At 43.3% G+C, this 27,862-nt stretch overlaps 1 protein-coding gene across 1 annotated transcript in view; it reads right to left on the bottom strand.

Annotated features, from left to right (window-relative positions):
- The window catches only part of LOC134355757 (synaptic vesicle glycoprotein 2B-like), a 201,650-nt gene that overhangs the window by 62,103 nt on the left and 111,685 nt on the right, over window positions 1-27,862 (bottom strand). The window contains exon 2 of the mRNA XM_063066120.1: window positions 18,255-19,157. Coding sequence (XP_062922190.1) covers window positions 18,255-18,792 — 538 coding nt within the window. The 5' untranslated portion in view covers window positions 18,793-19,157. The remainder of the gene's footprint in view (window positions 1-18,254; window positions 19,158-27,862) is intronic.

The raw sequence follows: 27,862 nt of genomic DNA on the forward strand, positions 1-27,862 counted from the left end.
TTATAAAGCTTCAGCATCACACCCTTGCTCTTATATTCTAGACCTTTTGAAATGAATTCTAACATAGCATTTGCCTTCCTTACCACCGACTCAACCTGCAAGTTAGCCTTTAGGCTGTTCTAAACGAGGACTCCCAAGTCACTTTGCATCTCAGATTTTTGGATTTTCTCACCATTTAGAAAATAGTCTGCACATTTATTTCTACTACCAAAGTGCATGACCATACATTTCCCAACACTGTGTTTCATTTGCTACTTTCTTGCCCATTCTCCTAATCTGTCTAAGTCCTTCTGCATCCTATCTGTTTCCTCAACACTACCTGCCCCTCTATCAATCTTCGTATCATCTGCAAACCTAGCAACAAAGCCATCTATTCCATCATCCAACATACATCAAAGTTGCTGGTGAACGCAGCAGGCCAAGCAGCATCTATAGGAAGAGGCGCAGTCGACGTTTCAGGCCGAGACCCTTCGTCAGACGAAGGGTCTCGGCCTGAAACGTCGACTGCGCCTCTTCCTATAGATGCTGCTTGGCCTGCTGCGTTCACCAGCAACTGTGATGTATGTTGCTTGAATTTCCAGCACCTGCAGAATTCCTGTTGTTTGTATTCCATCATCCAAATTATTTATATACAGCATAAAAAGAAGTGGTCTCAACACCGACCCCTGCGGAACACCAGTGGTCACTGGCAGCCAACCCGAAAAGGATCCTTTTATTCTCACTCGCTACCTCCTACCAATCAGCCAATGTTCTAACCATGTTAGTAACTTTCTCGTAATACCATGGGCTCTTAACTTAAGCAGCCTCATGTGCGGCACCTTGTCAAAGGCCTTCTGAAAGTTCAAGTATACAACATCTACTGCATCCCCTTTATCTATCCCACTTGTAATCACTTCAAAGAATTCCAACGGGTTTGTCAGGCAGGATTTTCCCTGAAGGAAACCATGCTGACTTTGTACTATCTTGACCTCTTTCACCAAGTACTCCATCACCTCATCCTTAATAATTGACTCTAACACTTTCCCAATCACTGAGGTCAGGCTAACTGATCTATAATTTCCTTTCTACTGCCTTCCTCCTTTCTTAAAGAGTGGAGTAACATTTGTAATTTTCCGGTCCCCTGGCACCATGCCAGAGTCCAATGATTTTTGAAAGATCACTTCTAATGTCACAACAAACTCTACCTCTTTTAGAACCCTAAGGTGCAGTTCATCTGGCCCAGGTGACTTATGTACCTTTAGGTCTTTCAGCTTTTTAAGCACCTTCTCTCTTGTAATAGTAGCTGCACCCACTTCTTGTCCCTTACACACTACAACATTAGGCATACTGCTTGTGTCTTCCACAGTGAAGACTGATGTAAAATACTTATTTAGTTCATCAGCCATTTCCTTGACCCCATTATTATCTCTCCTGCCTCATTTTCTAGTGGTCCAATATCCACTCATTTCTCTTTTATTTTTAACATACTTGAAAAAACTTTTACTATCCACTTTGATATTATTTGCTAGCTGGGAGTAGAAGATTTGTTTTGAACGTCTGCCGAAACAAATCTTCTACTCCCAGCTTAAAGAAGGCAAACGTAAAAGAGGTGGACAACAGAAGAGATTCAAAGACGTCTTAAAAGTCAACATGAAGAAATGTAACATCGATATCAACAATTGGGAAACCAATGCCAAGGACAGGAAACTCTGGCAAGCCGTCATCCGAGAAGGAACAACAACTCTCGAAGCCAACAGATGTGCAGAATTAGAAGAAAAGAGAAGAAAATGGAAAGAGAGGCAGCAACAACCACAGCCCGATCTGCCATCTGGAACTACCTGTCCTGAATGCGGAAGAACTTTCAAAGCCAAGATTGGACTCATAAGCCACTTGAGAGCCCATAAGTAGATCAACAGAACGAAGACCATCATCCTCGGCCTCGAGGGATAGCCACGACAACGATTTGCTAGCTTGCTTTCATATTCATCCTTTCCATTCTAATGATTTTTTTAGTTGCTCACTGTAGGTTTTTAAAAACTTCCTAATTCTCTTTCTACCCGTTAATTTTTGCTTTGTTGTATGCCTTTTCTTTTGCTTTTACAACAGCTTTGCTTTCCCTTGTCAGCCATGGTTGTACTATTTTACCATTTGAGTATTTCTTCATTTTTGGAATACACATGTCCTGCACCTTCCTCGTTTTTTCCAGAAACGCACGCCATTGCTGCTCTGCTGACATCCCTGCCAGCAGCTCCTTCCAATTTGCTTTGGCCACCTCCTCTCTCATACCACTGTAATTTCCCTTACTCCACTGAAATACAGCTACATCAGACTTTACTTTCTCCCTATCAAATTTCAAGTGGAACATAATCATATTGTGATGACTGGTTCCTAAGGGTTCCTTTACCTTAAGCTTCCTAATTGCCTCCGGTTCATTACATAACACCCAATTCAGTATAGCTGATCCCCTATTAGGCTTAACGACAAACTGCTCTAAAAAGCCATCTCTTAGGCACTCAACAAAAACAACAGGAATTCTGCAGATGCTGGAAATTCAAGCAACATACATCAAAGTTGCTGGTGAACGCAGCAGGCCAAGAAACATCTGTAGGAAGAGGTGCAGTCGACGTTTCAGGCCGAGACCCTTCGTCAGGACTAACTGAAGGAAGAGTGAGTAAAGGATTTGAAAGTTGGAGGGGGAGGGGGAGATCCAAAATGATAGGAGAAGACAGGAGGGGGAGGGATGGAGCCGAGAGCTGGACAGGTGATAGGCAAAAGGGGATACGAGAGGATCATGGGACAGGAGGTCCGGGAAGAAAGACAAGGGGGGGGGGTGACCCAGATGGGCAAGAGGTATATTCAGAGGGACAGAGGGAGAAAAAGGAGAGTGAGAGAAAGAATGTGTGCATAAAACAAGCTCACTCTCTTGAGATCCATTACCAACCTAATTTTCCCAATCGACCTGCATGCTAAAATCTCCCATCACTACCATAACATCACCCTTTTGACACGCCTTTTCCGTTTTCTGTTGAGTCCCAGATCATTCTTGTGATTCTCAAATGCAGTCACTTTTGGCATGTTGGTACACAGCAGGATTCCAGAAACAATACATAAAGTAACAACTGCAACCTGTTTCCTTTGGATCGTGGCTGAAGAAGGAATATTGGAAGAATGCTGAGAGAATTCTCATCTCTTTCTTTCATACAATAGGACATCTGCATTCATCACTGATGATTCACATGTTGCTGTGAAATACTGGGGGGAAAACTCCCTTTCTCAACATCAAATTTTGATTTCAATTTGTGCCCAGATTGTTGGTTGTGCCTGGCATTTTGCTTTAAATCGTGGTTTGCTTTAAATCCTATGGTTGTACTGTTATTGTAAAAAACTGTCTGGCAAATGGCACTATGTTCCTGTACTGTGTCTATGTGAATATCAGAGGGACATGTGTATCTCAGTGACTCCGGATATCAACAACTGTGAACTAAACCTGCAAATGATAACAGAACACTACAGTGCTGGCCAATTTTGAATCTGATGATTACACAGGGACCGAAATAACTCTTAGAAACAATGAACAAGCATCTGATTCACTGAAACGATAAGTGAACCAATATTAGGGTTTGTCTGAGGACATTTTTCCCAGCACTGAGTTTGAATTGGACTGACCACTTGCCTTGTATGCCTGTTCCCAAACCCCACAATGCTCTCTCTCTCTCTTGTGACGAGAATACACATAAAATTAAGATGTTTGCTGGCCTGGGTTAGCATCAGTGGCATCAGCAAGTGGTCTGCCACCTGTCCTCAGGGGAAGGAGAGATGAGGAACAATAGAGCAGCGTCTGGAGATGTGTAATGAAGGGACGGGAGAGAGAGCTGTCTGGAGCGGCTCCCCCTTTGAACCCTGAACTGTTTGAAGTGATGGACAGGCGATACCCCAGCAGGGGGATAAAAAGGGACAGGTTCGCTAAGGCAAGACACACGACACCCGAGGTAACGAGACCCTGGAAGCGGTGCGCCTCTCACGAGTCGGTGGGAAGTACCGAACCTTAAACGCACAGGGTGGAAAGGTACGATCAGCGGGAACCCGGTGTGTGTCCGCCCTTGCTTGGGTGCCGGGTTCACTGCAGAGGATCGACCGCATCTGGAGGAGGGGTCACAGTCGGTGACCTCAGGTGACATCACAAAGGACCCGCCCAGAAGCCGCTTGTGAGCAATATCGCCGGTCTGTGAGTGGAAGCCGTGTCTGAATGATCAGTCGTTCTCGTTCTCTCTCTCCCCCCCCACGTTGTCCATCGCCATGGCAACGATTACTGCGAACTGAGCTAAATTGGACTGAACTTTTGTGTCACTTTGAAATTTGGTCATTTACCCCTAGACAACGATAGAGCTTGATTGATGCTGTTATCTTAATTCTGTGCACATGTGTGTTTATCATTGCTGAACTGTTGCATTTATTATCCTTTCGATTACTGTGTTGCTTGTTTCTTTAATAAAACTTTCTTAGTTCTAGTAATCCAGACTCCAACTGAGTGATCCATTTCTGCTGGTTTGGCAACCCAGTTACGGGGTACGTAACACTCTCGAAGGGGGAGCGGTGGGCGGGGCGGGAAGAAGTCTGCTGATTCTCTAGTTGGGTGAGCTTGAATAAGAGGCGCAGCTGGCTCTAACATTGAAACAGTGAGCTATTGGTCTCCCCTCTCGCAGTGGAAGGGGAGATACCTCACTCTCCCTCTATAGAGAGAGGAGGGTATGTCACATGTCGAAATGCTGAGTTATGGACTGTAGTTTTTGATGGACTCTACATCATGATCTCTTTAGGGGCTTTGCTATTGCTTGCATGGTGGTGGGGGGTGGGGGAAGAACTGACACTTCCTGCTGGAACAAGAGCTTTGATGCTTTGCTGCTGTTTACGCATGGAAGGCGGATGGGGGGCTTTTGGGATCTAACATTCTTCTGTTATTCATTCTTTTCATTTTGCGGATGTCTGTGAAGAGTAAGAATTTCAAGTTGCATGCTGTACACATTCTCCGACATTAAAAGGAACTATTAAACCTTTGGACCATCATTGACAAGATCTGTTATGGGAAGCAATAATCAAGCAGATTGAATCAAGATTCAAGGATGTACATGAAGCTTCTCAAAGAAATGCAGCATCTGTACTAACCCTTGGGTCTCCCAGTCCGTGATTATTCAAGTTGGAGAAGGGGCAGTCAAGATGGCATTGAGCACCTCGAGTACTGGCATCTGCAGCAATAAGATGACTACACCACCTCACAAACTCTACTGCTTGTTTCTGTCTTTCCCAATTCCAATGAGGGATCATCGAGTTGAAACATTACTTCCTCCACAGATGCTGTCTGACCTGCTGAACATTTCCAGCATTTTATTTCAGATTTTCAGCATCTGTATTTGTGCTTTATGGTGGCAGGGTGGGGATACTTCGCTACCAAAGGAGGTATAAGGTGCATCTTCCCTCCGCTAGCCTACAGGTCACCCTTGGGCAGGTGTAGCATCTGCTTATCCCCCCGATCAGGGTCACATGAAGCCATGGGATCAGGTGGTGGATAGCCGGTGCATATCACAAGTCCTGATTATGTGACCACTGACACCAGGCAGACAATCTCTGAAGAGTAATGGTAATGGCTGGGGTCACTCATCTTGTAAAGACACTGCCCAGAAGAAGGCAATGGCAAACCACTTCTGTTGAAAAATTTGCCAAGTACAATCATGGTCACAGATAGACTATGATCAACTGGAATCTAATGATTTTCTGGTGCATATGACGAATGTACTTTTCTCAGGCTTCCAACCAAGTACAGGCTGGAAGCCCAAGAAGAGTGTATTCATGGTCACCTACATGAGTACGACACAGCACAGAATGAATGATTTGTGCTTTGAGTTTCATTGCGTGATTGGTTCAGGGCAAATCTCAACCCCTCCTTTTAACTAGATTTAAGGATTATAAAAGGTCTGGCTGTCCGATACAATGCCTGCGACACTACAAAGGTCCTGTCTGCAGTAGGTCAGTGCTGTGCAAGGGAAACAAAACCTTCTGAAGCGATGAAACTCAAACAACTTGGACGTTTAATCCAATCTGTTTAGGGGCAGAACAAAGCTCCACTTTCTCTGCTCCATGGTAGGATTCAAATTTAATCTCTATGTCTGTTCCCTTTGTGTCCTGCTGTCCTTGTAAAAATAGATATAATTCTAAAACTTGTACTGTTTTGTCTAACATGTACATTGAAATGAGAATTCTCTTCTTATAGAGTTAGGTTGTCTTCCTGGAGGAACAAAAACAAAGGGGAGACCTGATGGAGGTTTTCATAATTATGTGAGGTACAGGATAACACAAAATGCTGGAGGAATTCAGTAGGTCAGGCATCATCAATGGAGAAGAATAAAGAGTCGAGACCCGTCATCATTTTGGAAAGGAAGCAGGGAGAAGCCAGAATAAGAAGCTGGGCAGAGGAGAAGGAAGACAATCTGGCAGGTGACAGGGGAAACCTGGTGAGGGGGAAGCTGGATGAGTGAGGGAGGAGCTATAAAATGAAAAGCTGGGAGGTGATAGGTGAAAAGGCTAATTCTCTCTCTCTTTTTTCTCCCTCTGTCCCTCTCACTATAGCTCCTTGCCCATCCTCTGGGCTTCCCCCCACCTCCCCCCTTCTTTCTCCCTAGGCCTCCCGACCCATGATCTTCTCCCTTCCCCAGCCTCGTATCCCTTTTGCCAATCAACTTTCCAGCTCTCAGCTCCACCCCTCCCCTCCAGTCTTCTCCTATCATTTTGGATCTCCCCCTCCCCCACTTTCAAATCTCTTACTATCTCTTCTTTCAGCTGGTCCTGACGAAGGGTCTCGGCCCGAAACGTCAACTGTACCTCTTCCTATAGATGCTGCCTGGCCTGCTGCGTTCACCAGCATTTTTTGTGTGTGTTGTAAGAATTAATCTAATAGGAGAGGACAGTGGACCTTGGTAGAAAGGGAAGGAGAAGAGGCACCAGAGGGAGGTGACAGGCAGGTGAAGAGAAGAGAAGGGGTAGAGGGATGCCAGAAAGGGGAAAAGAAAAAGCGAAATGGGGGATGGAGAGATATTATCAGAAATTAGAAAAATTCAATATTCATGCCACACTGATGTTCATTCCATCAGGCTGGAGGCTTCTCAGAAGGAATATGAAGCGTTGCTCATCGTGACCTTACAGGAAGTCACGGACTAGCATGTCAGAAAGGGAATAGGAAGTGGAATTAAAATGGGCGGCCACAGGAAATCCCGCCTTTTGTGGCAGATGAAGCAAAGGTGTGCGAAGAAGTGGGATGATGTGTTTGCAATGTAAGGGAAGAGTGAGTGGACTAGGCCTGGTATAGGGTAGATAGGACAGAGCCGTCAGAATCTGTTCCCCAGGATAGAATATGGGACATAGAACAGTACGACATAGTATCGGTCCTTTGGCCCACCATGTTGTGCCAACCTATATAAACCTAAATCAATTGAATCCGTCCTTTCCACACAGCCCATATTTACTTACTGCACATTACACCGCTGGCATTTAGGGCAGCAGTGAAGGTCCTCCATCTCTGTCTGTCCTTGGCCATCTTCACTATTGTGCCCAGGTGTGGTTCAGGGCCCTCATTTCTGCCTCTACAGAATGGCGCCAAGTTGTCTTTGGTCTCCTCTGCTTCAGGGGCCCAATGAAGTCTTGTCTTTATGACTGAGTTAGCCTCTCTTCTCATCATGTGTCCAATCCATCTCCAACATTAACAGCCCATAACGCTCTACTTTTCCTACATCCATGTGCTTGAGAGTCTTTTAATGGTCCCTAATGTATTAGACTCTACCACCACCCCCTGCAGTGTGTTCCAGACACTCACTGTTATACCTCTATGTACCTCTGACATCTCCCCTAAATGTTCCTCCACTCAACTTAAACAAATGCCCTCTGGTATTGGCCACTGCTACCATGGGGAAAAAGGTGACGACTGTCCACCATATGTACGCAACACATAAACTCATACAACACCAAAGAGAAAAACCCTAGGTCACAGAACTTTTCCTCAAAAGACATGTTCTCTAACATTCTGATAAACCTCCTTTCTAAAACTTCCACATCCTTCCTGTAATGGGACAACCAAAACTGAACACAATACTCCAATTGTGCTCTAATTAGAGTTTTATAGAATTGCAACATTACCTCATAGTTCTTCAACCCAAGCCCCCTACTCATGAAGGCAAACATACCCAACATCTTCTTAACCAGCCTATTAACTTGTGTGGTAGCATGAGGGATCTATAGTTCTGGACCCCCAAGTCCCTCCATTCTTCCATACTGCTTAGAATCCTAAGAATCCATTGGTAGAAATATCAAGCACCGGAGGACATGCTTTTAACATTAGAGGGAATAAGCTTGAGGGCTATGTGCTGTGCAATTTTATCACGGAGAGAGTGGCTGTATCTGGAATGGGCTACCAGGGGTAGTAGCAGAAGCAAGCAGTCTGGTAGAGTTTAGGAAGTTTTTAGATAGACAATTGAATATGAAAGAAATAGAGTGATATGGATGAACAATTAGTGTAAATTACATGTATTTGCATATTGAGTTTTTCAGTTGTACAGTGGAGAAAGGGAAATTACAGAGACGTGAGAGAGGGTCTGGGTAAAGTTCATTGGAAGGGAACACTAGCAGGGATGACGGTAGAAAAGCAATGGCTGGATTTTCTTGGGGCAATTCGGGGGCACAGGAATGAGGAAGTATTCTAAAGGATGGATGAGGCAACCGTGGCTGACGAGAGGAGTCAATGACAGCACAAAAGCACAAGAGAGAGCATATAATATAGCAAAACTTAATAGGAAGTTAGAGGTTTAGGAAGCTTTTAAAAACCAACAGAAGGCAATTAAAAAACCTATTAGGAGAGAAAAGATGAAATATGAAGGTAAGCTAGCCGATAATATAAAGCAAGGTATAAAAAGTATTTTTTTTTCAGATATATAAAACATAAGAGACACAAGAGTGGATATTGGACTGCTGGAAAAGAATGCTGGAGAGGGAGTAATGGTGGGGGGGGGGTCAAAGAAATAGCGGATGAACTTAATGAGCATTTTGCATCAGTATTCACTGTGGAAACCACTAGCAGTATGCTGGAATTTCAAGATTGTCAGGGACAGAATTGAGTGTGGTTGCTATTACTAAGGAGAAGGTAATTCGGAAGATGAAAGGCTTGACAGTAGATAAGTCACCTGCATCAGATGGTCTACACCCCAGGGTTCTGAAAAAGGTAGCTGAAGAGATTGTGGAGGCATTAGTAATAATCTTTCAAGAATCTCTAGATTTGGGAATGGTTCCAGAGAACTGGAAAATTGCAAATGTCACTCCACCCCTTAAGAAGGGAGAGAGGCAGAAGAAAGAAATTATGCTAGTTGGCCTAACTTCAGTGGTTGGAAAGATATATGAGTCCGTTATTAAGGATAAAGTTTCAGGATACTTGGACATGAATGATAAAGTAGGCCAAAGTCAGCATAGTTTCCTTCAGAGGAAATCTTGGCTGACAAATCTGTTGGAACTAACAGACAGGATAGACAAAGGAGAGTCAGTGAATGTTGTTTACCAGAATTCTTTGACAAGGTCTCTGACAAGCTGCCACACATGAGGCTGCTTAACAAGTTAAGAGTCCATGGTATTACAGGAAAGATACTAGCATGGATAGAAGATTGTCTGACAGGCAAAGGGCAAAGAGTAGGAATAAAGGGGTCTTTTCTGGTTGGCTTCTGGTGGCTAGTAGTGTTCTGCAAGGGTTGATGCTGGGACCACTTCTTTTCATGTTGTATGTCAATGATTCGGATGATGGAATTGATGAATTTGTGGCCAAGTTTGCCGATGATGATGATACAAAGATAGATGGAGGGGCAAGTAGTGTTGAGGTAGCAGGGAGTCTGAAAAAGGTCTTAGATTGGGAGAATGAGTAAAGAGATGGCATATAGCGTAAGAAAGTCTACGGTCAAGCATTTTGGTAGAAGGAATAAAGGAGTAGACTGTTTTCTAAATGGAGAGAAAAATCTAAAATCGGAGTTGCAAAGGGACTTGGGAGTCCTTGTGCAGGATTCAACTTTACAGTCTGAGTCAGTAGTAAGGAAGCAAATGCAATGTTAGCATTCATTTCAAGAGGACTGGAATACAAAAGCAAGGATGTAATGCTCAGGCTTTATGAGGCATTGGTCAGACTGCACTTGGAGTACTGTGAGCAGCTTTGGGCCCATTACCTAAGAAAACAGGGGCTGGCATTGGAGAGGGCCTAGGGAAGGTTCACAAGAACAATTCTGGGAATGAAACGGTGAATGCATACAGAGTGCTTGATGTCTCTGGGCCTGTACTCACTGATATTTAGAAGAATGAGGGGGTTCTCATTGAAACGTATCAAATAATGAAAGGCCTAGATAGGGTGGACATGAAGAAGATGTTTCTTACAGTTGGGAAGATTAGGACCAGAGGGAAGAGCCTAAGAATACAGTGATATCCATTTAGAACAGAGATGAGGAGGAATTTCTTTAGCCAGAGGGTAGTGAATCTGTGGAATTCATTTCCACAACTGTGACAGGCCAAGTCATATTTAAAATGAAGCTCGTATCCTGATTAGTCAGGGCATCAAAGGTAACGGCGAGAAGGTGGGAGAATGGGATTGAGAGGGATCATAAATCAGCCATGATGGAATGGTAGTGCAAGTTCGATGGGCTGAATGGCCTAATTCTGCTCCTATGTCAAATGGCTTTATGGCCTTACAATCAATGTTCCATGTAGGAACCTCAAAGCTGTTATAAGTGAGAAAGGGATCAGCCTGCAATGGAGATCAAGAGCTGAGGGAACAGTCACAATTTCACATAGGTATTGTACTTAGTGAGATCAAATGCAAAGTGACCATTAATGGCTGGACTCATAACAATATTGGTGTATAGAGGGATCGTGGGATCTAAGTCCATAGCTCCCTGAAAATGGTCACATAATTTAATAGGCTGGTATACTTAACTTTATTAGTCAAGGTACTGACCTCAAGAGTAAGGAAATTATACTGCAGCTTTATAAAACACTAGTGAGACTGCCACTGGAGTGCTTAATTCAATTCTGGTCACCCCATTAGTGAAGGATGTGGAGACTTTGGAAGTGGTGCAGAAGCAGTTTACTACTAGGATACATCCTAGATCAAAGGGCAGGTTCTATAAGAGAGTTCTGAGAAACTTGGGATGATTCCTTTGGCTGAGAAGGGACCTGACTGGAGTCTATAAAATTGTGAGAGGTATACATGGAGCAGGCAGCTGGCATCTTTTCCCCAGGTCAAAATGTCTAATATTGGAGGTAATGCATGTAAGGTGAGAGGGGAAAGTTCAAAGGAGATATGCCGGGCAAGTTTTTTTACACAGAGTGTGTTGAGTGCCTGGAATGCATTGCCAGACAGATACGACAAAAGCATTTAAGAGGCACTTAAATAGGAATATAAATATGTAGAGAAGGGAGGGATTTGGTCCATATACAGGCAGAAGCGATCAGCATAATCAGGCATCATTAGCTTAATTAATCAGCACAACATTGTGGACTGAATGGCCTGATTCTGTGATATACTGTTCTATGTTCTATTTTCTATCATCTGCCGTTCCTCGAGAAGAATAAGCTTTGCCAACCATTATCTAGGCTAGCAAAGCCTCTTCAAAACATATGAGTGCATTTGGAACATCATTACTTTCCTTTTCTCCAGGACACTCTGTTAATGCATTGCAGTCTCATGAATATATTTTCCTCGCTGCCAATGCACAAAATGAAAGATAGTGTTTTAAGAAGCAGTTTCCATTAAAGTCCTCAATCAATACATTGCTGCAAACTCACATCACAGACTTCCGTGCAATCTGATACCATTCTGGGCACCTAGCCATCATTTTAATGAGGCTCTGCAGGAACAGCAAAATATTGTATTCCATATTATTTGGTTGTATTAACTATTCAAGCTGCCTTTCTTACATTTCCATTTAAAATAACTTGCTGGAGTTTAAAATTCTTAAAGGGACGATAATATTTTTAATGAAAACTTATGATCATGGGCTTCTGATAGTTCCATCCCCCCACTCCCCTGTCTGCCCTCTCCTACCTCATGTGGGGTGCATTGTGAAACTTCCCATATCTTATCCTGCTGCCTTTCTCTGCTTACGGTTTGTCTAGTCTCTAGAACAGCGTTCCCAACAGTTATGATGCTATGGACCAATACAATTAAGCAAGAGGCCCCTGGACCCTAGGTTGGGAACCCCTGTCTAGAACAATCTTGGCTTGAAATAACAATGGATAATTAAACTACTCGGTAGTCGTAGTCATAGTTATAATCATACCTTATTGATCCCGGGGGAAATTGATTTTCGTTACAGTTGCACCATAAATAATTAAATAGTAATAATAAAACCATAAATAGTTAAATAGTAATATGTAAATTATGCCAGGAAATAAGTCCAGCACCAGCCTATTGGCTCAGGGTGTCTGACCCTCCAAGGGAGGAGTTGTAAAGTTTGATGGCCACAGGCAGGAATGACTTCCTATGATGCTCTGTGTTGCATCTCGGTGGAATGAGTCTCTGGCTGAATGTACTCCTGTGCCCAACCAGTACATTATGTAGTGGATGGGAGACATTGTCCAAAATGGCATGCAACTTAGACAGTATCCTCTTTTCAGACACCACCGTCAGAGAGTCCAGTTCCATCCCCACAACATCACTGGCCTTACGAATGAGTTTGTTGATTCTGTTGGTGTCTGCTACCCTCAGCCTGCTGCCCCAGCACACAACAGCAAACATGATCGCACTGGCCACCACAGACTCATAGAACATCCTCAGCATCGTCCGGCAGATGTTAAAGGGCCTCAGTCTCCTCAGGAAATAGAGACGGCTCTGACCCTTCTTGTAGACAGCCTCAGTGTTCTTTGACCAGTCCAGTTTACTGTCAATTCATATCCCCAGGTATCTGTAATCCTTCACCATGTCCACCCTGACCCCCTGGATGGAAACGGGGTCACTGGTACCTTAGCTCTCCTCAAGTCTACCACCAGCTCCTTAGTCTTTTTCACATTAAGCTGCAGATAATTCTGCTCACACCATGTGACAAAGTTTCCTACCGTAGCCCTGTACTCAGCCTCATCTCCCTTGCTGATGCATCCAACTATGGCAGAGTCATCAGAAAACTTCTGAAGATGACAAGACTCTGTGCAGTAGTTGAAGTCCGAGTTGACAGTTAGTTAGTAGAGGTGACTAACTGCATTGGAATGTGGTCCAGTGTGGAATTAGGAAACTGCACGTGCAAATCCCACTTCAGAAACTTGGGCACACGTTCTTTATCACCGTACTGATGCTGCCTTGGATGGAGTGTTTCAGTCACAAGGAGAGATTGAATAAGTGGGGTTTGTTTTTCATGGAGTGAAAGAGACTGAGAGATCCTGATAAAAGTACACATTATGAGGTGCATAGATAGGATTGATATTAGGAAACTATTCACCATAGCAAAGGTACCTAAAGTTAGCAGACATAGGTTTAAAGTTTGAGCGGAAGGGTAGAGATACGTCTCTACCAAAGAAGGCATAACGTGCTCCTTCCCTCTGCTAGCCTGCAGGTCACCTTGGGCAAGGTGCAGCACCTGCTTAGCCCCCAGTCAGGGTCATGTAAACCCATAGGATCAGCTGGTGGATGGTCTTATGAGTAACTGGTGCTTATCACAAGTCCTGGTTATGTGACCACTGACGCCAGGCAGAAAATCTCTGTAGAGTACTGATAATGGCTGGGGTAACCCATCTGGTAAAGAAACTGCCCAGAAGAAGACAAGGACAAACCACTTCTGTAGAAATATTTGCCAAGAACTAAGGAGGAAACTACTTAGCTGGGAACTAAGCAGGAAACTTCTATCCCAGAAGATGGCTGATATCTGATTGGCTGGTGGAGGCAGAGACTCTCACAACATTTAGAAAGTATCTAGATGAGCACTTGAGTTTCCAAAGCAGAGAAGGCAATCGACCAGGTCCAGGTAAATGGGATTAGTATGGGTGGGTCAGCATTAAATCAAAGCTCTAATTCTCTTCTACAATGTAAAAATATAGCAGTGAATTTAATTTCATCAAGCCCTCATATAAATGAGCTTAACAAAAATACTGTTATAGAAACTATTGATTGGTTCCCTAGTATGATAAGATAGACTCTTGGCCTCACAATCTACCTCGTTATGATCTTGCAGCTTATTGTCTACCTGCACAGCACTTTCTCTGAAACTGTTAAACTTTATTTGGCATTCTGATATTGTTCTACCTCAAAGCTCTCTGTAATGAATTGATCTGTATGAACAGAATGCAAGACAAGCTTTTGACTGTATCTCAGTACCTATGACAATAATGATCCAATCCCAAGCACTAATTAATGATAAATATTTTCCCTATCACCCAAGATATCTCCTCAGCCCTTTTTAATTACTATGTTTTATCTTTTGGGACCTTAGCATTTCTGGTGAGGCTAAAATTTATTGCTCAGCTCTAACTGCCCTTGAGAAGGTGATGGGGAACCACCTGCTTGAATCATTGAGGTCTCGCCGGTGAAAGTATTTCCTTAATGTTGTAGGGGAGGGAATTTCAGGATTTAGATTTGAGGACAATGATGGAATGGCAGCATAGTTCCAAGTCAGGGTGATGTATAGCTGAGGGTAGAGGGCTTGAGCCTCTCTAAGTCCAACTATACATCCCAGTTGTGAGATACAATGAATTACAGAAATGTTGATGAACTCCAACCATACCATTGACTTTGGATGATGGAGGCAGGAGGTCACCAATGGCCTGTTGCTCTGCTGGAAGCTAAGGGCCCAAGAAGGTGAAGAGGGTTGGAAGGATACACAGTAGATGGTGTTCCAATATCATCCTTGTTCTTCTCAGTTGTAGAGGTTGCTGGTTTGGAATGTGTGTCAGAATAGCCCAGGCAACCAAATGCAGTAACTCTTAGAGACACCTGGAAGCATGTAACGATATGAGCAGCTCTATAAAACTCTGGTTAGACCATACTTGCAATATTATGTTCAGTTCTAGTCGCCTCATTATAGGAAGGATGCGGAAGCTTTAGAAAGGTTGCAGAGGAGATTTACCAGAATGTTGACTGGATTAGAGAACATGCCTTATGAAGAGAGGTTGAGCTAACTAAGAATTTTCTCCTTGGAGCAAAGGAGGATGAGAGGCAACTTGATGGAGGTGTATACGATTATGAGAAGCATAGATAGAGTGGACAGCCAGACCTTTTCTTTTAGGGTGGCAATAGCCAATAGTAGAGGACATCTATTTAAGGTGAGTAGAGGAAAGTTTAGCGGAGATGTCAGAGGAAGTTTTATTTTACAGGAGAGAGAGAGCTGGATGCTTGGAGCACAGTGCCTGCGATGGTGATAGAAGCTGATACAATACGGACGTTCATAAGACTCTAAGATCTCAATAGTAAGAAAAATGAAGGCTTATGGACATTTAAGAGACTTAGATTGGCACAGAGATGAAATAAAAACAGAGGGCTATTTGGAAGGGTAGGGTTTGATTGATCTTGGAATAGGTTAAAAGGGCAGCACAACACTGTGGCCAAACACCCTTCCTGTGCTCAATGATCTATGATCTATGTTCTTTGTTCACCTGGAGCATCGTTTTAATGTCTCAACCAAAAGACAGCTCTTCTGACAATCTCTACCTCCTGGACGTTGCCCTCCAAGCCTCACAACATCCTGACTTGGAAGTATATTGCCATTCCTTCTCCAATATTGGGTCAATATCCTGGTATTCTCTCCCTAATTGTATTCTGTGTATAGCTGCATCTCAGGAGTTGCAGAGATTTAGGAACCCAACTCACTATCACCCCCTTCTCAAGAGCACCAAGGGGTGGGCAGGTGACTCAGCTTGCAAAGCCTGCATCACTAGAAGTCTTCCCTTGAAATCTTCAGTATTCTCTTGAGATATGAGCTGAGACTTTGTGCTGAAGGAGCAGTATTGGTATTGAATCAAGACAATTAGGGACTCAACCATATTGTTCAGGAAGATTACTGCTTCAAACCCAGATGTCCGATGATCTGAACCATGGAGGCTATGAGGCTGCCCGATTTTGTCACATTGTTATAGTTCTATGGAAGGTGGGAGTGAGTGAGTGTGTGTGTTCGCTGGTGTTCTGAATCTACAGGAAACCCGCTGGGGCACCAGATGAATGAAGGCAGACAGGAGGTCTCAGCAGGCTGATTGGTCTACAGGGGTGGCTAGCCTTTCACATTCCATGCGTCAATTTTTTCACGCACAAGTTCAGATGTGATTTTTTTCACGCACAAATTCTATATTAACATATTTTTACAAGAATTGATTGGAGGTACAAGAGTTGTATGGCGCATCGGAACTCGTGCATTAAAAAAATTGACGCATGGAATGTGAAAGGTTGGCCACCCCTGGTCTAACAGCTCATACAGGAAGACTGGACAATGAGCCAGGTTGCAATAAGTTGTCGGGGCTGATGAAATCACGTTTGCCATCACAGGAGGAGTTAAACTCTCTTTCCGCTGCTGCCATCGGGAAGAAGGTACAAGAGCCTTAGGTCCCACACCAACAGTTTCAGGTGCTGTTATTATACTACAACCATCAGGTTCCTGAACCAGAGTGGATAACTTCACTCACCTCGATACTGAACTGACTCCACAACCTATAGACTCCCTTTCAAGGACTCTATAACTTATGTTCTCAATATTATTTATTATTTATTACATTTATTTATTATTATTTGGGTGTTTTGTTTTTGTATTTACACTGTTTGTTTTCTTTTGCACATTGGTTGCCTGAGTTTGTGTGTAGTTTTTCATTGACTCTATTGTGTTTCTTTGTGAATGCCTGCAAGAAAATGAACCTCAGGGTGATATATAGTGACATACACATACTTTGTTAATAAATTTACTTTGAACTTTGAAACATGAGGGAAATTAATATGGCCTGACGCCAATCGAATCGTGTAAATGTTGGGCTTTAGTCAGTTGAAGAATTTTACCAAGTTTCAATAAATAAAACCGTTCAGTCCATGTTCACTCATGCAGTAAGGTAAAAGCTTTATATTCACCATTTCCAAATCTCCAGTACATAGGAGTTGATTTTGGAAATAAAATGTAACAAAAGGTAGGTATGGCCCTGCATGCTAATGCCTGTGACTGGGTAGGAATTATTTATTTACTGTACTTGTTTAGAGATACAGAGCAGAACAGGTCCTTCCAGCCCAGTGACCACACTCCTCAGCAACCCAACTATATAACACTATTCTAATCTCAGGACAAATTACAATGACCAGTTAACCTACTCATCAGTACATCTTTGGACTGGGAATTGGAGCGCCTAGAGGAAGCCCATGCACTCACAAGGAGAACGCACAGGGGGTGAATTGAATTCTGAACTCAGTAGTGTCCCAAGCTCTAACCGTGTTGCGCTGACTGCTACGCTTGCATCCCAGGGCCACGACCTAAAATGAGAAGAAAACCTTCCCCTCCCCCACAACGTAAGGCTGGTCCCTCCAGAAAAGCATGAACATTTCACTGGATGGGAGAGTAACTCAACATGGAAACGGGTCTTGGGTCTGGTGAGTCAATGCTTTTCCCTGTCGACTGAGAAATTGTCCATTATCGATGGACACCAGAATGTAAGGATATCTCCATGCATCTCGGAATGGTAAACGGATTAAGTGTAGGTTACATGGTCGGCACAACACTGTGGGCCGAAGGGCCTGTGATGTGCTGTAGATTTCTATGTTTCTCTGTAGGTTGAGTGGAAATAGATTGCTGTTGGCCAGTGATGACTCAATGGGCCGAAGGGTCTCATTCCATTCCATGGCTCTCTAACTCTATGGATGACATCTGCACTGAACTGAAAGTTCAAATTTATTATCAAAGTACATATATGTCACCATATACCACCCTGAGATTTATTTTCTTGTGGGTGTACTCAATAAATCTATAGAATAATAACCATAACAGAATCAATGAAAGACTGCACCAACTCAAGCATTCAACCTGAGTGCAGAAGACAACAAACTGTGCAAATACAAAAAGAATGAAATAATAATAATAAATAAGTAAGCAATAAAATTTAAGAACATGAGATGAAGAGTAAATTGCTGGCTGACTATTTTCATATTTGCATCACGATTGACCTTGCATTATTTTTAAGAAGGAACGGAAATGCATTTCTTTGCTTTAATCAGAACTTTAAGAAGATGTACCCATGAGTGCCAATGTACCAGCACTTACCCAGCATTCCTTTATTGGAGTCTGACATGCACATGTCTCTTTCCGCTGTGGGCAGTGCAAAGCCTACCACAAACACCTCTACTCCATCAGCCATTAGGGCCAAACCGAGGACAAAGAAGAGCATCCACTGGAAACGCCCGTGCCCGCACTCCTCAATGATCGACTCGTACTGGTGCGCCAGCTGCTCCTCGTCCTTCATGCGCTCCGCCATGAGGTCTGCTTGGTCCCTGTACTCATCTGAAATGGGTTGAGCTGCTGCCATCCGATTGGCTTTAATGTCATCGGGGTGGGGGATTCCTTGATATTCCCCCTCATAGATTTCATCATCTTCGTCGTGCCCCTCCGTGGCATCGCTGTCAGCGTCCTCCTGCACTTGAGGCTCACCACTGTTGTAATAATCCCCATCGTAGGAGGCATAGTCCCCACCGCCATCATATCGATTGTAGGAGTCCTGCATCCTTCCATGCCTCTTGGCCTCCTTGGCAATGTCCTTAGCTCCTTGGAAGAAGTTTGAATTATTCCCAAATCCGTCGTCCATTATGCTTTCTAAAAACTAGATTTTTTTCCAACGTACACCTCGACTACAGGGACATGGTCTTATCAACAACGTATTTCCACTGGTAAAAGACAGGCACAATCAATATAATGGCAAGTGATAGATGTTCTTCTGTTGATTTCCCAGGAGAACTCAGTTGAAGAAATAACACTGAATCCTTTAACTGGTTCTTCAGCTCCACAATGAAGTCACTGCATCTCTCCCAGAGGGAGACGGGTGTAATCAGGGAGAGAGCAAGGCAATCCTTCCAGTCAGTTCTAAAAAGCACAGCCCTCGAGCTCTGTTGGAGCTTTGAAGTGATGAATAACCTTTAGCAGGATTCATTGATCAGCCCCAATGGTAAATTTCTGCAAAAGAAGACAAAAAAGAAAATAAAATTTGACTTCTCAAAGGCATGAATTGAAACGAAATGACTTAATTTTGCAACATGTCTCTTTTTGATCTCGTTTTAAATTGGGTTGCTGTTTTTACGGATGTCTGGCTTACTGTTTACAGTCCTTAGGGACTTCATCAATGCTCAGTGGAATCCCAGTATTTGGTTTATTAACTATGAAGCTTTAAATTAAATGTGCTGAAGGTGACTATTTCCATCATCTTTCCAACACACCTAGCTTCACCAATCACCTTCTAGCTGTCTTCCTTCCTTAACCCCCAGCTTTTTATTCTGGCATCCTCGCCCTTCCTTGTCGTCCTGAAGAAGGGTCTTGGCCCCAAATGATGACTGTTTATTCTGCTCAATAGATGCTCCCTGACCTGCTGAGTTCCTCCAGCATTTTGCGTGTGCCACTCTGGATTTCCAGCAACTGCGGAATTTCTAGTATTTACTATTTCCATCGTGTTTGGGTTGAAGATGACAATTTTCATCATGTTGCAACATTTTTTGACAGACTCCCTCATGACCGGTTGTTCCCATGCTTGTGTAGCCGGGACGCCCAGCCGTGCCTGCTGCAACGTAAATGGAAACCGCATTGGGCAACACCCCCGATGTGGAGACTTCAGTGCACAGGATCGGAAAAGGCTGTGGAGGGTCATAGACTCAGCCGGTTCTATCACAGGCACCAGCCTCCACACCATCGAGGACACCTACAAAAAGAGGAGCCTCAAGAAGATGACATTCATCATTAAGGACCCTCACTATCTAGGATATGCCTTCTTTTCATTGCTACAATCAAGGAGGAGGCACTGGAGCCTAAAGACACACACTCAATATTTTAGAAACAATTTCTTCCCCTTGCCCCCACCATTGGATTTCTGAATGGTCTATGAACCACGAATGCTACCTCAATACACATAATGTGCTGGAGGAGCTCAGCAGATCAGGCAGCATCTATGCTTGGGAATAAACAGTTGAGGTTTTGGACCAAGGCTCTTCATCAGAGTTGACTCTTTACTCCCATCCATAGATGCTGCCTGACCTGCTGAGCTCCTCCAGCACATTGTGTGAATTGCTCTAGATTTCCAGCATCTGCAGTACCTCGTGTGTCTATGAACACCACCTCGCAATTTTACTCTCTTTTTGCTATTTTTAATTATTTTATTGTAATATATATTTTTCATATATTGCACTGACCTGCTGCTACAAAGTAATAAATTTCAAGACCTACTGTACGTCAGTGACAGTAAACCTGATTCTGATTATGAAAGAGTTTGTTCTGTGGAGGTAGAAAACAACCCCTTCATTGTATATCCTCTCCCCTGCATGACGATCTTAGCCAGAGCAAATCAGCAACCAACTTGGCCTGGACAATTAACCAGCCATCAGGATCCAGGTAATTTGTTCACTAAGTCTGCCAAAGGCTACCCGCCAATCAACTCAACTAGAGCTGGAATAGGCAGCCGGCACAGAGGAAGTCAGTGAAGATGAGTCCGGAATTGTTACAAGACTGATTGCAGGGATAATAGATCTTAGTTATCTGGGTAGACTTTGAAGTTTTTCATGGAATAGAGCAGACTGAGAGGGGTTTGGATAGAGCTGGTTAAAGTCATGAAGGTTTTAAAAGGAGTGAACAGAGAGAAACTCCCCAAAATGATCAATAACCTGGGGTGCCTAAGACTTTTGCACAGTACTGTATTTGCCAAAATGGAGTGAAGAGCGAATTTGTAAACCTGATGGATGTTGGGAATGGTGAGGGTGAAGCACTGTGGGAGGGGTATGGGACAGGTGGCAGTGCCAGGGGTGAAGGGTGGTGCAGGTGCAGACACACCCAGCCCTGAGACACCGAGCAGGGTGATTTGATTCCAAACAACTGGGTTATTGATCATTACAGAATGCCTCTCTGGTGCTTCCCACTCCCTCCCCCCTCCCTTCTCCTTTTCCCAACCATGATTCCCCTCTCCCTGCCCCCTTCCCACTCTCAGTATCAGGCACTCTAGCTATAGATATGTGCCTAAGACTTATATATGTGCACAATACTGTAAAATGAACGGAATTGGTATCAAAAGTAATGGAAGATAAAAGCCTTTTAACCCAGTGTGTGGTTAGGATTTGGAAAGTACCACACTGGATAATGAAGGCAGTTTTAATAATGCATTCATAGTGGAACTGAGTACACAGGGATGTGAGGAAAAGAAGATAAACTGAATTACTGTTGCATAGAGCACTCATTGCCAAATGGAGTCCATCCGTACTGTAACCTGTGTGTGCGGTTCTATATTGAATAACGAATACACTGTGACTTATAATTGCAAAAGCTTCTGAACCACTCACACCCCTCTTTAGATCGGCAGCACAGCAGCGGAATCTGCGAGCAATTTCATATCCTGGCCGTGCATGTGTCTCGCAACAGCGCATGGTCCCGTAACACATTCTACACAACCATGAAAGCTCGCCCATGCCTGTACTTTCTGAGGAGTGTAGAGAGAGCTGGACTGTGCATATCTATGCTCATGTCGTTCTACTGAGAGCACAGTAGAGAGCATCGTAACATGCTGCACTACTGCATGGTACGGAAACTGCACAGAGCCAGTCAGGAAGGCTCTAGAATGAGTAGTCAAAACTGGCCAACGAATCAATGGCACCAGCCTACCCAGCACCAAGGATATACACAGAGAAAGGTGCGGGAAAAGGGCCAGTTCACATTATGAAGGATCCTCCCCACCCTGCTCATAGACTGCTTCTTCCACTCCCAAACAGGAGAAGGATACACAGCATCCACACCAGGACCACCACACACAAAAAGAGTTACTTTCCCCAAGCAGAAAGGCTAATCAACACCTCCAACCATTAACCCATTCCTCCACACCCCAACCACCACGACTTTATCAGAGTCACATTATGTACAGACACTCCTGTGTGAGGCATCACTTTATGGACATAGTGTATAATCAATTTATGTATATAAGTTATCTCATGTATTTATATTTATTGTGTTATTTATCATACTGTATTTTTCAAACTGCAAGAAAGCCTGTTATTATTTTGTTGTCCTTTACATTTGTGTACTGGAAATGACATTAAACAATCTTGAACCTTGAGATGCTGGAGATCTGAGCAACACACACAAAATGCCAGAGGTACTCAGCAGGCCATCGTCATCAATGGAGGGGAATAAACAGTTGATATTTCAGGCCAAGACTTTTCACCAGGAGAGGATGGAGGGTCTTGGACCAAAATATCGACTGTTTATTCCCCTCCATAGATGCTGCCTGATTTACCGAGTTCCTCCAGAATTTTGTGGAGGATGCAATGTGATAGACTTTCTTTTCCACCTCTCTCTGCCCCATTTAGGAAGGGGCTTTTGGGGCAGCTTCTACCCAGCTGCCAACAAATTTTAGGAACAGCTTCCACCTCTTCTCTATTTCTGAATGGACAATGAACAAACCCGTAAACACTACCTCACTATTTTTGCTCTCTTTAGTACTACTTAATTAATTTAATTTTATGCAGTATTGTGCAAAAGTCTTCAGCACAGATACATAGCAAGGGTGACCTAAGACTTTTGCACAGTACTGTAGTAATGTTATATATTGCACTGTACAGCTGCCGCAAAAAAAAAATTTCACGTGAGTGACGATAAACCTGATTCTGATATGGGTCTGTATTGTGGACTAGAGTGGGAAGGGGGGCAGGGAGAGGAGAATCATGGTTGGGAAAAGGGGAAGGGAGAGGGGAGGGAACAGGAAGCACCAGAGATACATTCTGTAATGATCAATAAACCAGTTGCTTGGAATCAAATGAACATGCCTGGCGCCTCAGGGATGGGTGCACCGGCATCAATGCCAACCCCACCCCTGGCACTCCATCTCTGCCAGCTGTCCCACACCCTCCCGTGGCGCTCCACCCTCACCATTCCCAACATCCTTTGCTCACTTCAGATTTACAAACTCGCCCTCCGCTCCACAATGACAAATGCAGTTTTGTGCAAGTCTTGGGTACCCTGGCTATGTATCTAAGACCTTTGCACAGTATTGCATATTGTATGCATTTATAATTGCAATTTATAACAATTTTTATGTATTAAAAATACATAACAGAGTTCACTACACATCAGTGATATTAAACATGATTCTGATTCTGATTTTCATAATCCCAAGGGAATGACCTAAGAACTATTGCTCTGTGTTCACACCAGTAATGGACGTTGTGTTAATCTGACACCTCTAGTGAAGGAACAGCATTCTTGCCTCTAAACTTCTCCAACACTGGAATGGAGTGGTTACTATTCAGCCCATCTGAATCTCTTCTAGCATTTGTTTAGGTTGTCACTTACCTGTATTCTGTTATGTCTCTATCCAAAGCAGTTTGAACAATCTGGCCAGGTACTAAAGACCAGTGCTGATCAATTGGCTGGAGTGTTCACTGAGATCTTTAACAGCTCACTTCAGCAATCTGAGGTACCACCTGCTTCAAGCAGTCTTCACATGCACCAGTGTTTCACGAAGAATGTGGTAACCTGCCTTAATGACTATCATCAAGTAGCACTTACTTCCACAGTGATAAAGTGCTTTGAGAGGTTGGTGATAAAACGTATCAACTCCCGCCGGAAAAGCAACTTGGATCCGCTCCAATCTGCCTACTGGCGAAATTGGTCACAGCAGATACCGTCTCACTGGCTCTTCACACAACCCTGGAACATCTGGACAGCAAAGGTGCAAACATCAGGATGCTCTTTACCGACTACAGCTTGGCATTTAATACTATCATCCCCTCAAAACTATCAGTAAGCTTCAATATCTGCTTGTGCAATCGGATCCTCAATTTCCTCATTTGCAATTGGATTGGGAACAACATCTTCTCCACAATCTCAGTCAACACAGGTGCAACACCAGATGTGTGCTTAGCCCCCGCTCTGCTTGCTTTATGACTGCAAGGCTAAGCACAGCTCGAATGCCATATTCAGGTTTGCTGATGTCACCGCTGCCACAGGGCAAATCAAAGCTGGTGGTGAATCAGCATAAAGGCGGGAGATTGAAAATCTTGCTGAGGGGTGTCACAGCTACAGCCTCTTACTCAATGTCAGGAAGGTCAAGGAGCTGATTATTGACTTCAGGAGGAGGAAACTCATCGAAGGATCAGAGATGAAGAGGGTCAACAACTTTAAAATCCCTCGTGTTATCATTTCAGAGGACCTGTCCTGGGGCTGGCTTGTAAGTGCACTTATGAAGAAAGGACAGCAGCACCTATACTTCCTTAGAAGGTGGAGAAGATTTGGCTCGGCATCTAAAATTTCTACAGATGTGTGACGAAGAGTATATTGACTGGTTGCATCATAGCCTGGTATGGAAACACCAATGTCCTAGAACAGAAAATCCTACAAAATGTAACGGATGCAACCTGGTCCATCATGGGTAGAGCCCACCCCAGAATTAAAGTGCATCTACATGGAGTGGTGTTTCAGGAAAACAGCATCCTTCATCAGGGACCCCCACCACCAAGATCATGCTCTCTTCTCTCTTCATCTGATCAGGAAGAAGGTACAGGCGTGCTAGGAACAAATGAGTATAGCTACATATTCTCGTTTTACTAGTTGTTTAGTCTAGTGGAGAGTGAGTAAGCCACAGTGAATAATATTTTTTGTTGACCATTGAGTGGAATGTTATTAGGCTGCTTAAATACTCTAAGTAGTTACCCTAACATCACTATTTTGCTAACTAGATCGCTTGCCTGAGTCAGTGGTGGAGGCAGATACACTAGTGAAGTTTAAGAGACTACTAGACAGGTATATGGAGGAGTCTAAGGTAGGGGCTTATATGGGAAGCAGGGTTTGAGGGTCGGCACAACATTGTGGGCCGAAGGGCCTGTACTGTGCTGTACTATTCTATGCTCTATGTTCTAACTGGAATGCCGTTAGAAAGTTTAGTTACCTTATTCGGATGCTGATATTGCTATTAGACTGCTAATTAGACTGTTATATCACTAATTTGTTTTGTTAGTTTTTATCACTATAAAATTGTTCAGCTTTGCTGGTTTAGTAATAAAGAATCGGACAGACTTTTTTCGATTTGGAACTTCATTATTTGGACGCGTGTCATACCCTGGCTTTGCGTCTCAGTGGTTTTGGTTTGTTTTCAAATAACCGCTGCACCCACTACTGTCTGTAAAGAGATTTTCTGTTCTCCCCATGATTGCATGGGCTTCCTCCGGGTGCTCTGGTTTCCTCCCACATTCCAAAGATTAGGGTTAGTAAATTGTGGGCATACTATGTTGCCGTTGGCAACACTTGCAGTCTGCTTAGCAATTTCCTTGCCGATTTAATTTGACAAAAGCAAAAAATTTTACTGTATAATTCGATGTACATCTCACAAATAAAGTTAGAAAAAAAAACTGTACTCTACAAATGATCAGCTAGTTGCTAGGCTGTCAGCTGACCTATACTGACATCATGTGTCCACGGTTTTACATTAACAGGGAGTCCCTGTACAATTATTATGCTGCACTGAAGACCAAACTGCAATGCAATCAGTGCAAATTGTCTGGACCCTTGGATTAAATTATGTTGTTAAATGTACTCTCAGATACTTAGTCATGTTTCTTGTTTTCCTGTAAGGCTGGAGATGTCAGTCCTGATGAGCCAGAGATTACAGCATATTTCTCACTCAAACAAACTATGCTAAAATGCACCATTTCAGGCGTAGCTTGTGCTATGCTGGAGAAAGTCTCTGCTGTCTCAATATGCTTTAACTCCAGCCTAGACGGTGATAACCTCCTGCCCTCGTGGACCGGTGTGACATTTCTATTTCCTATCTCAACATCCATATGGTCTCTCTATGGGATTGCCATCTTGGTGCCAATGACACACAGTTGGCCAACAGTCACAATCTGGTGTTTTATTTTTTTTGGCTTCCGGTCTGGCTGTGAAAAATCAGCAGCGGTTAGCAACCGAGGAACTGCTTTCAAAAACACCAAAAAGAATTAGCGACCTGACAGACAGGATAAGATATCGGAAGGACACAATTTAATAGAATTATCAGAATGAGATCATGTATTTCATAAGACCATAAGACAGAAACAGCACACATTAAATGCTGGAGGAACTCATCAGACCAGGCATCATTTTTGAAAAGGAGTAAATAGTCCACATTTCAGGCCAAGACCCTTCATCAGGACCGATGCAGCGTGGACAGCTGAGCTCCTCCAGCATTTTGTGTGTGTTGCTTTGGATTTCCAGCATCTGCAGTTTTTCTTGTGTTTGTGCTTCTTAGCTAATTTATTTTCCTTATCAACACCATTCTCCTGCCTTCGCCCCTTGTTATGCTTTTAAGGGGATTAATAATAATCACCTTTAATCACCTGTAATCACCTTTAATACCCCATTAATCAAGAACCGATCAACCTCCACTTTAACTATAGTCAATGCCTTAGCCTCCACAGCAATGAATTCCACAGATCGACCACCATCTGGCTAAAGAAACCCCTCCTCACCTCTGTTCTAAAGGTACGTCCTTCTATTCTGAGGCAGTGCCCTTTGGTCCTAGACTCTCCAACTATTGGAAATATCCTCGGCACATCTACTCTATGTAGGCTTTTTAATATTCTATATGTTTCAATGAAATACCTGTAATCTTTGATGCCTTTACTAATCACGGACCTGTGCAGGAGTAGTAATTGACTATAAATTAATGAGAAGGCCTGAAAAAAGTGGAGGAAGAGAGACCTGATGTCAAAATACCTGATTTGATGAGAATATAAGTATATATAGAGTAACATACAAGGGCAAAAGCAATTTTTTTGCAGAATTATGTCTGCTGATGACTTTTCTCCAAGAAGTTATGTCATAGTGAAACAACCTTTTCAGTTTGACCGTCACTAAAAGTGATCTTAGGGGAAAAAGCAATGAAGTCTTGGAATTATAGTTAAGGCAAGAGAAATATTGTCTGCATCAATCAGTTCATTACAGAATATCACATGTCTTAGAATTGTACTCTATTTCTTATTTCATTATTTTGGACAGATAAAGAACAATTTATGTGCCACAAATACATCTCCACTACATCACTGTAATGGTACTCACATATTTAATACTTTTGCAATAAATAATTATCGTACATGGAGGAGGAGTGAAGTTATCTCCTTTGATTCAATAGCCTGATGGTTGAGGGGTAGTAACTGTTCCTAAACCTGGCCGTGAGTGCTGAGGCTCCTGTGCCTTCATCCTGATGGCAGCAGCGAGAACAAGTATCCTGATGTACCATAGTATGGGAGATGAGTGGAGAGCAGATATTTGCGGTGAACAGAAATATTAGTTTTTGAAGCACAGACGCCCCTTATTGAATCTTGGAAGGAGGAAACATCATCTGTGGAATGTCAATGATTGCAAGTCAGAAAGCTGAGAATTCCAAAATCTGTCCCAGGAGCAGGATAAACGTGTTACATTGAAAGCAATCTTAACATCAGTATCATGCATTCAGTTTGGCTTGTCAGATTTATTGCTGTTTCCCCACATTCACAGGGCTGATGTGGCTACAGACAGACTGTGCAACCTACCAAATATTGAAAGGTCAAAATAGAGTGGACATAAAGAGGATGTTTCCAATAGTGGGAGAGTCTAGGAGCAGAGAACACAGCCTCAGAATGTAAGGACGTCTCTTTAGAACAAAGAAGAGGAGGAATTTA

Source organism: Mobula hypostoma, chromosome 13 (genome assembly GCF_963921235.1).
Source record: "Mobula hypostoma chromosome 13, sMobHyp1.1, whole genome shotgun sequence".
Lineage (NCBI taxonomy): Eukaryota > Metazoa > Chordata > Chondrichthyes > Myliobatiformes > Myliobatidae > Mobula > Mobula hypostoma.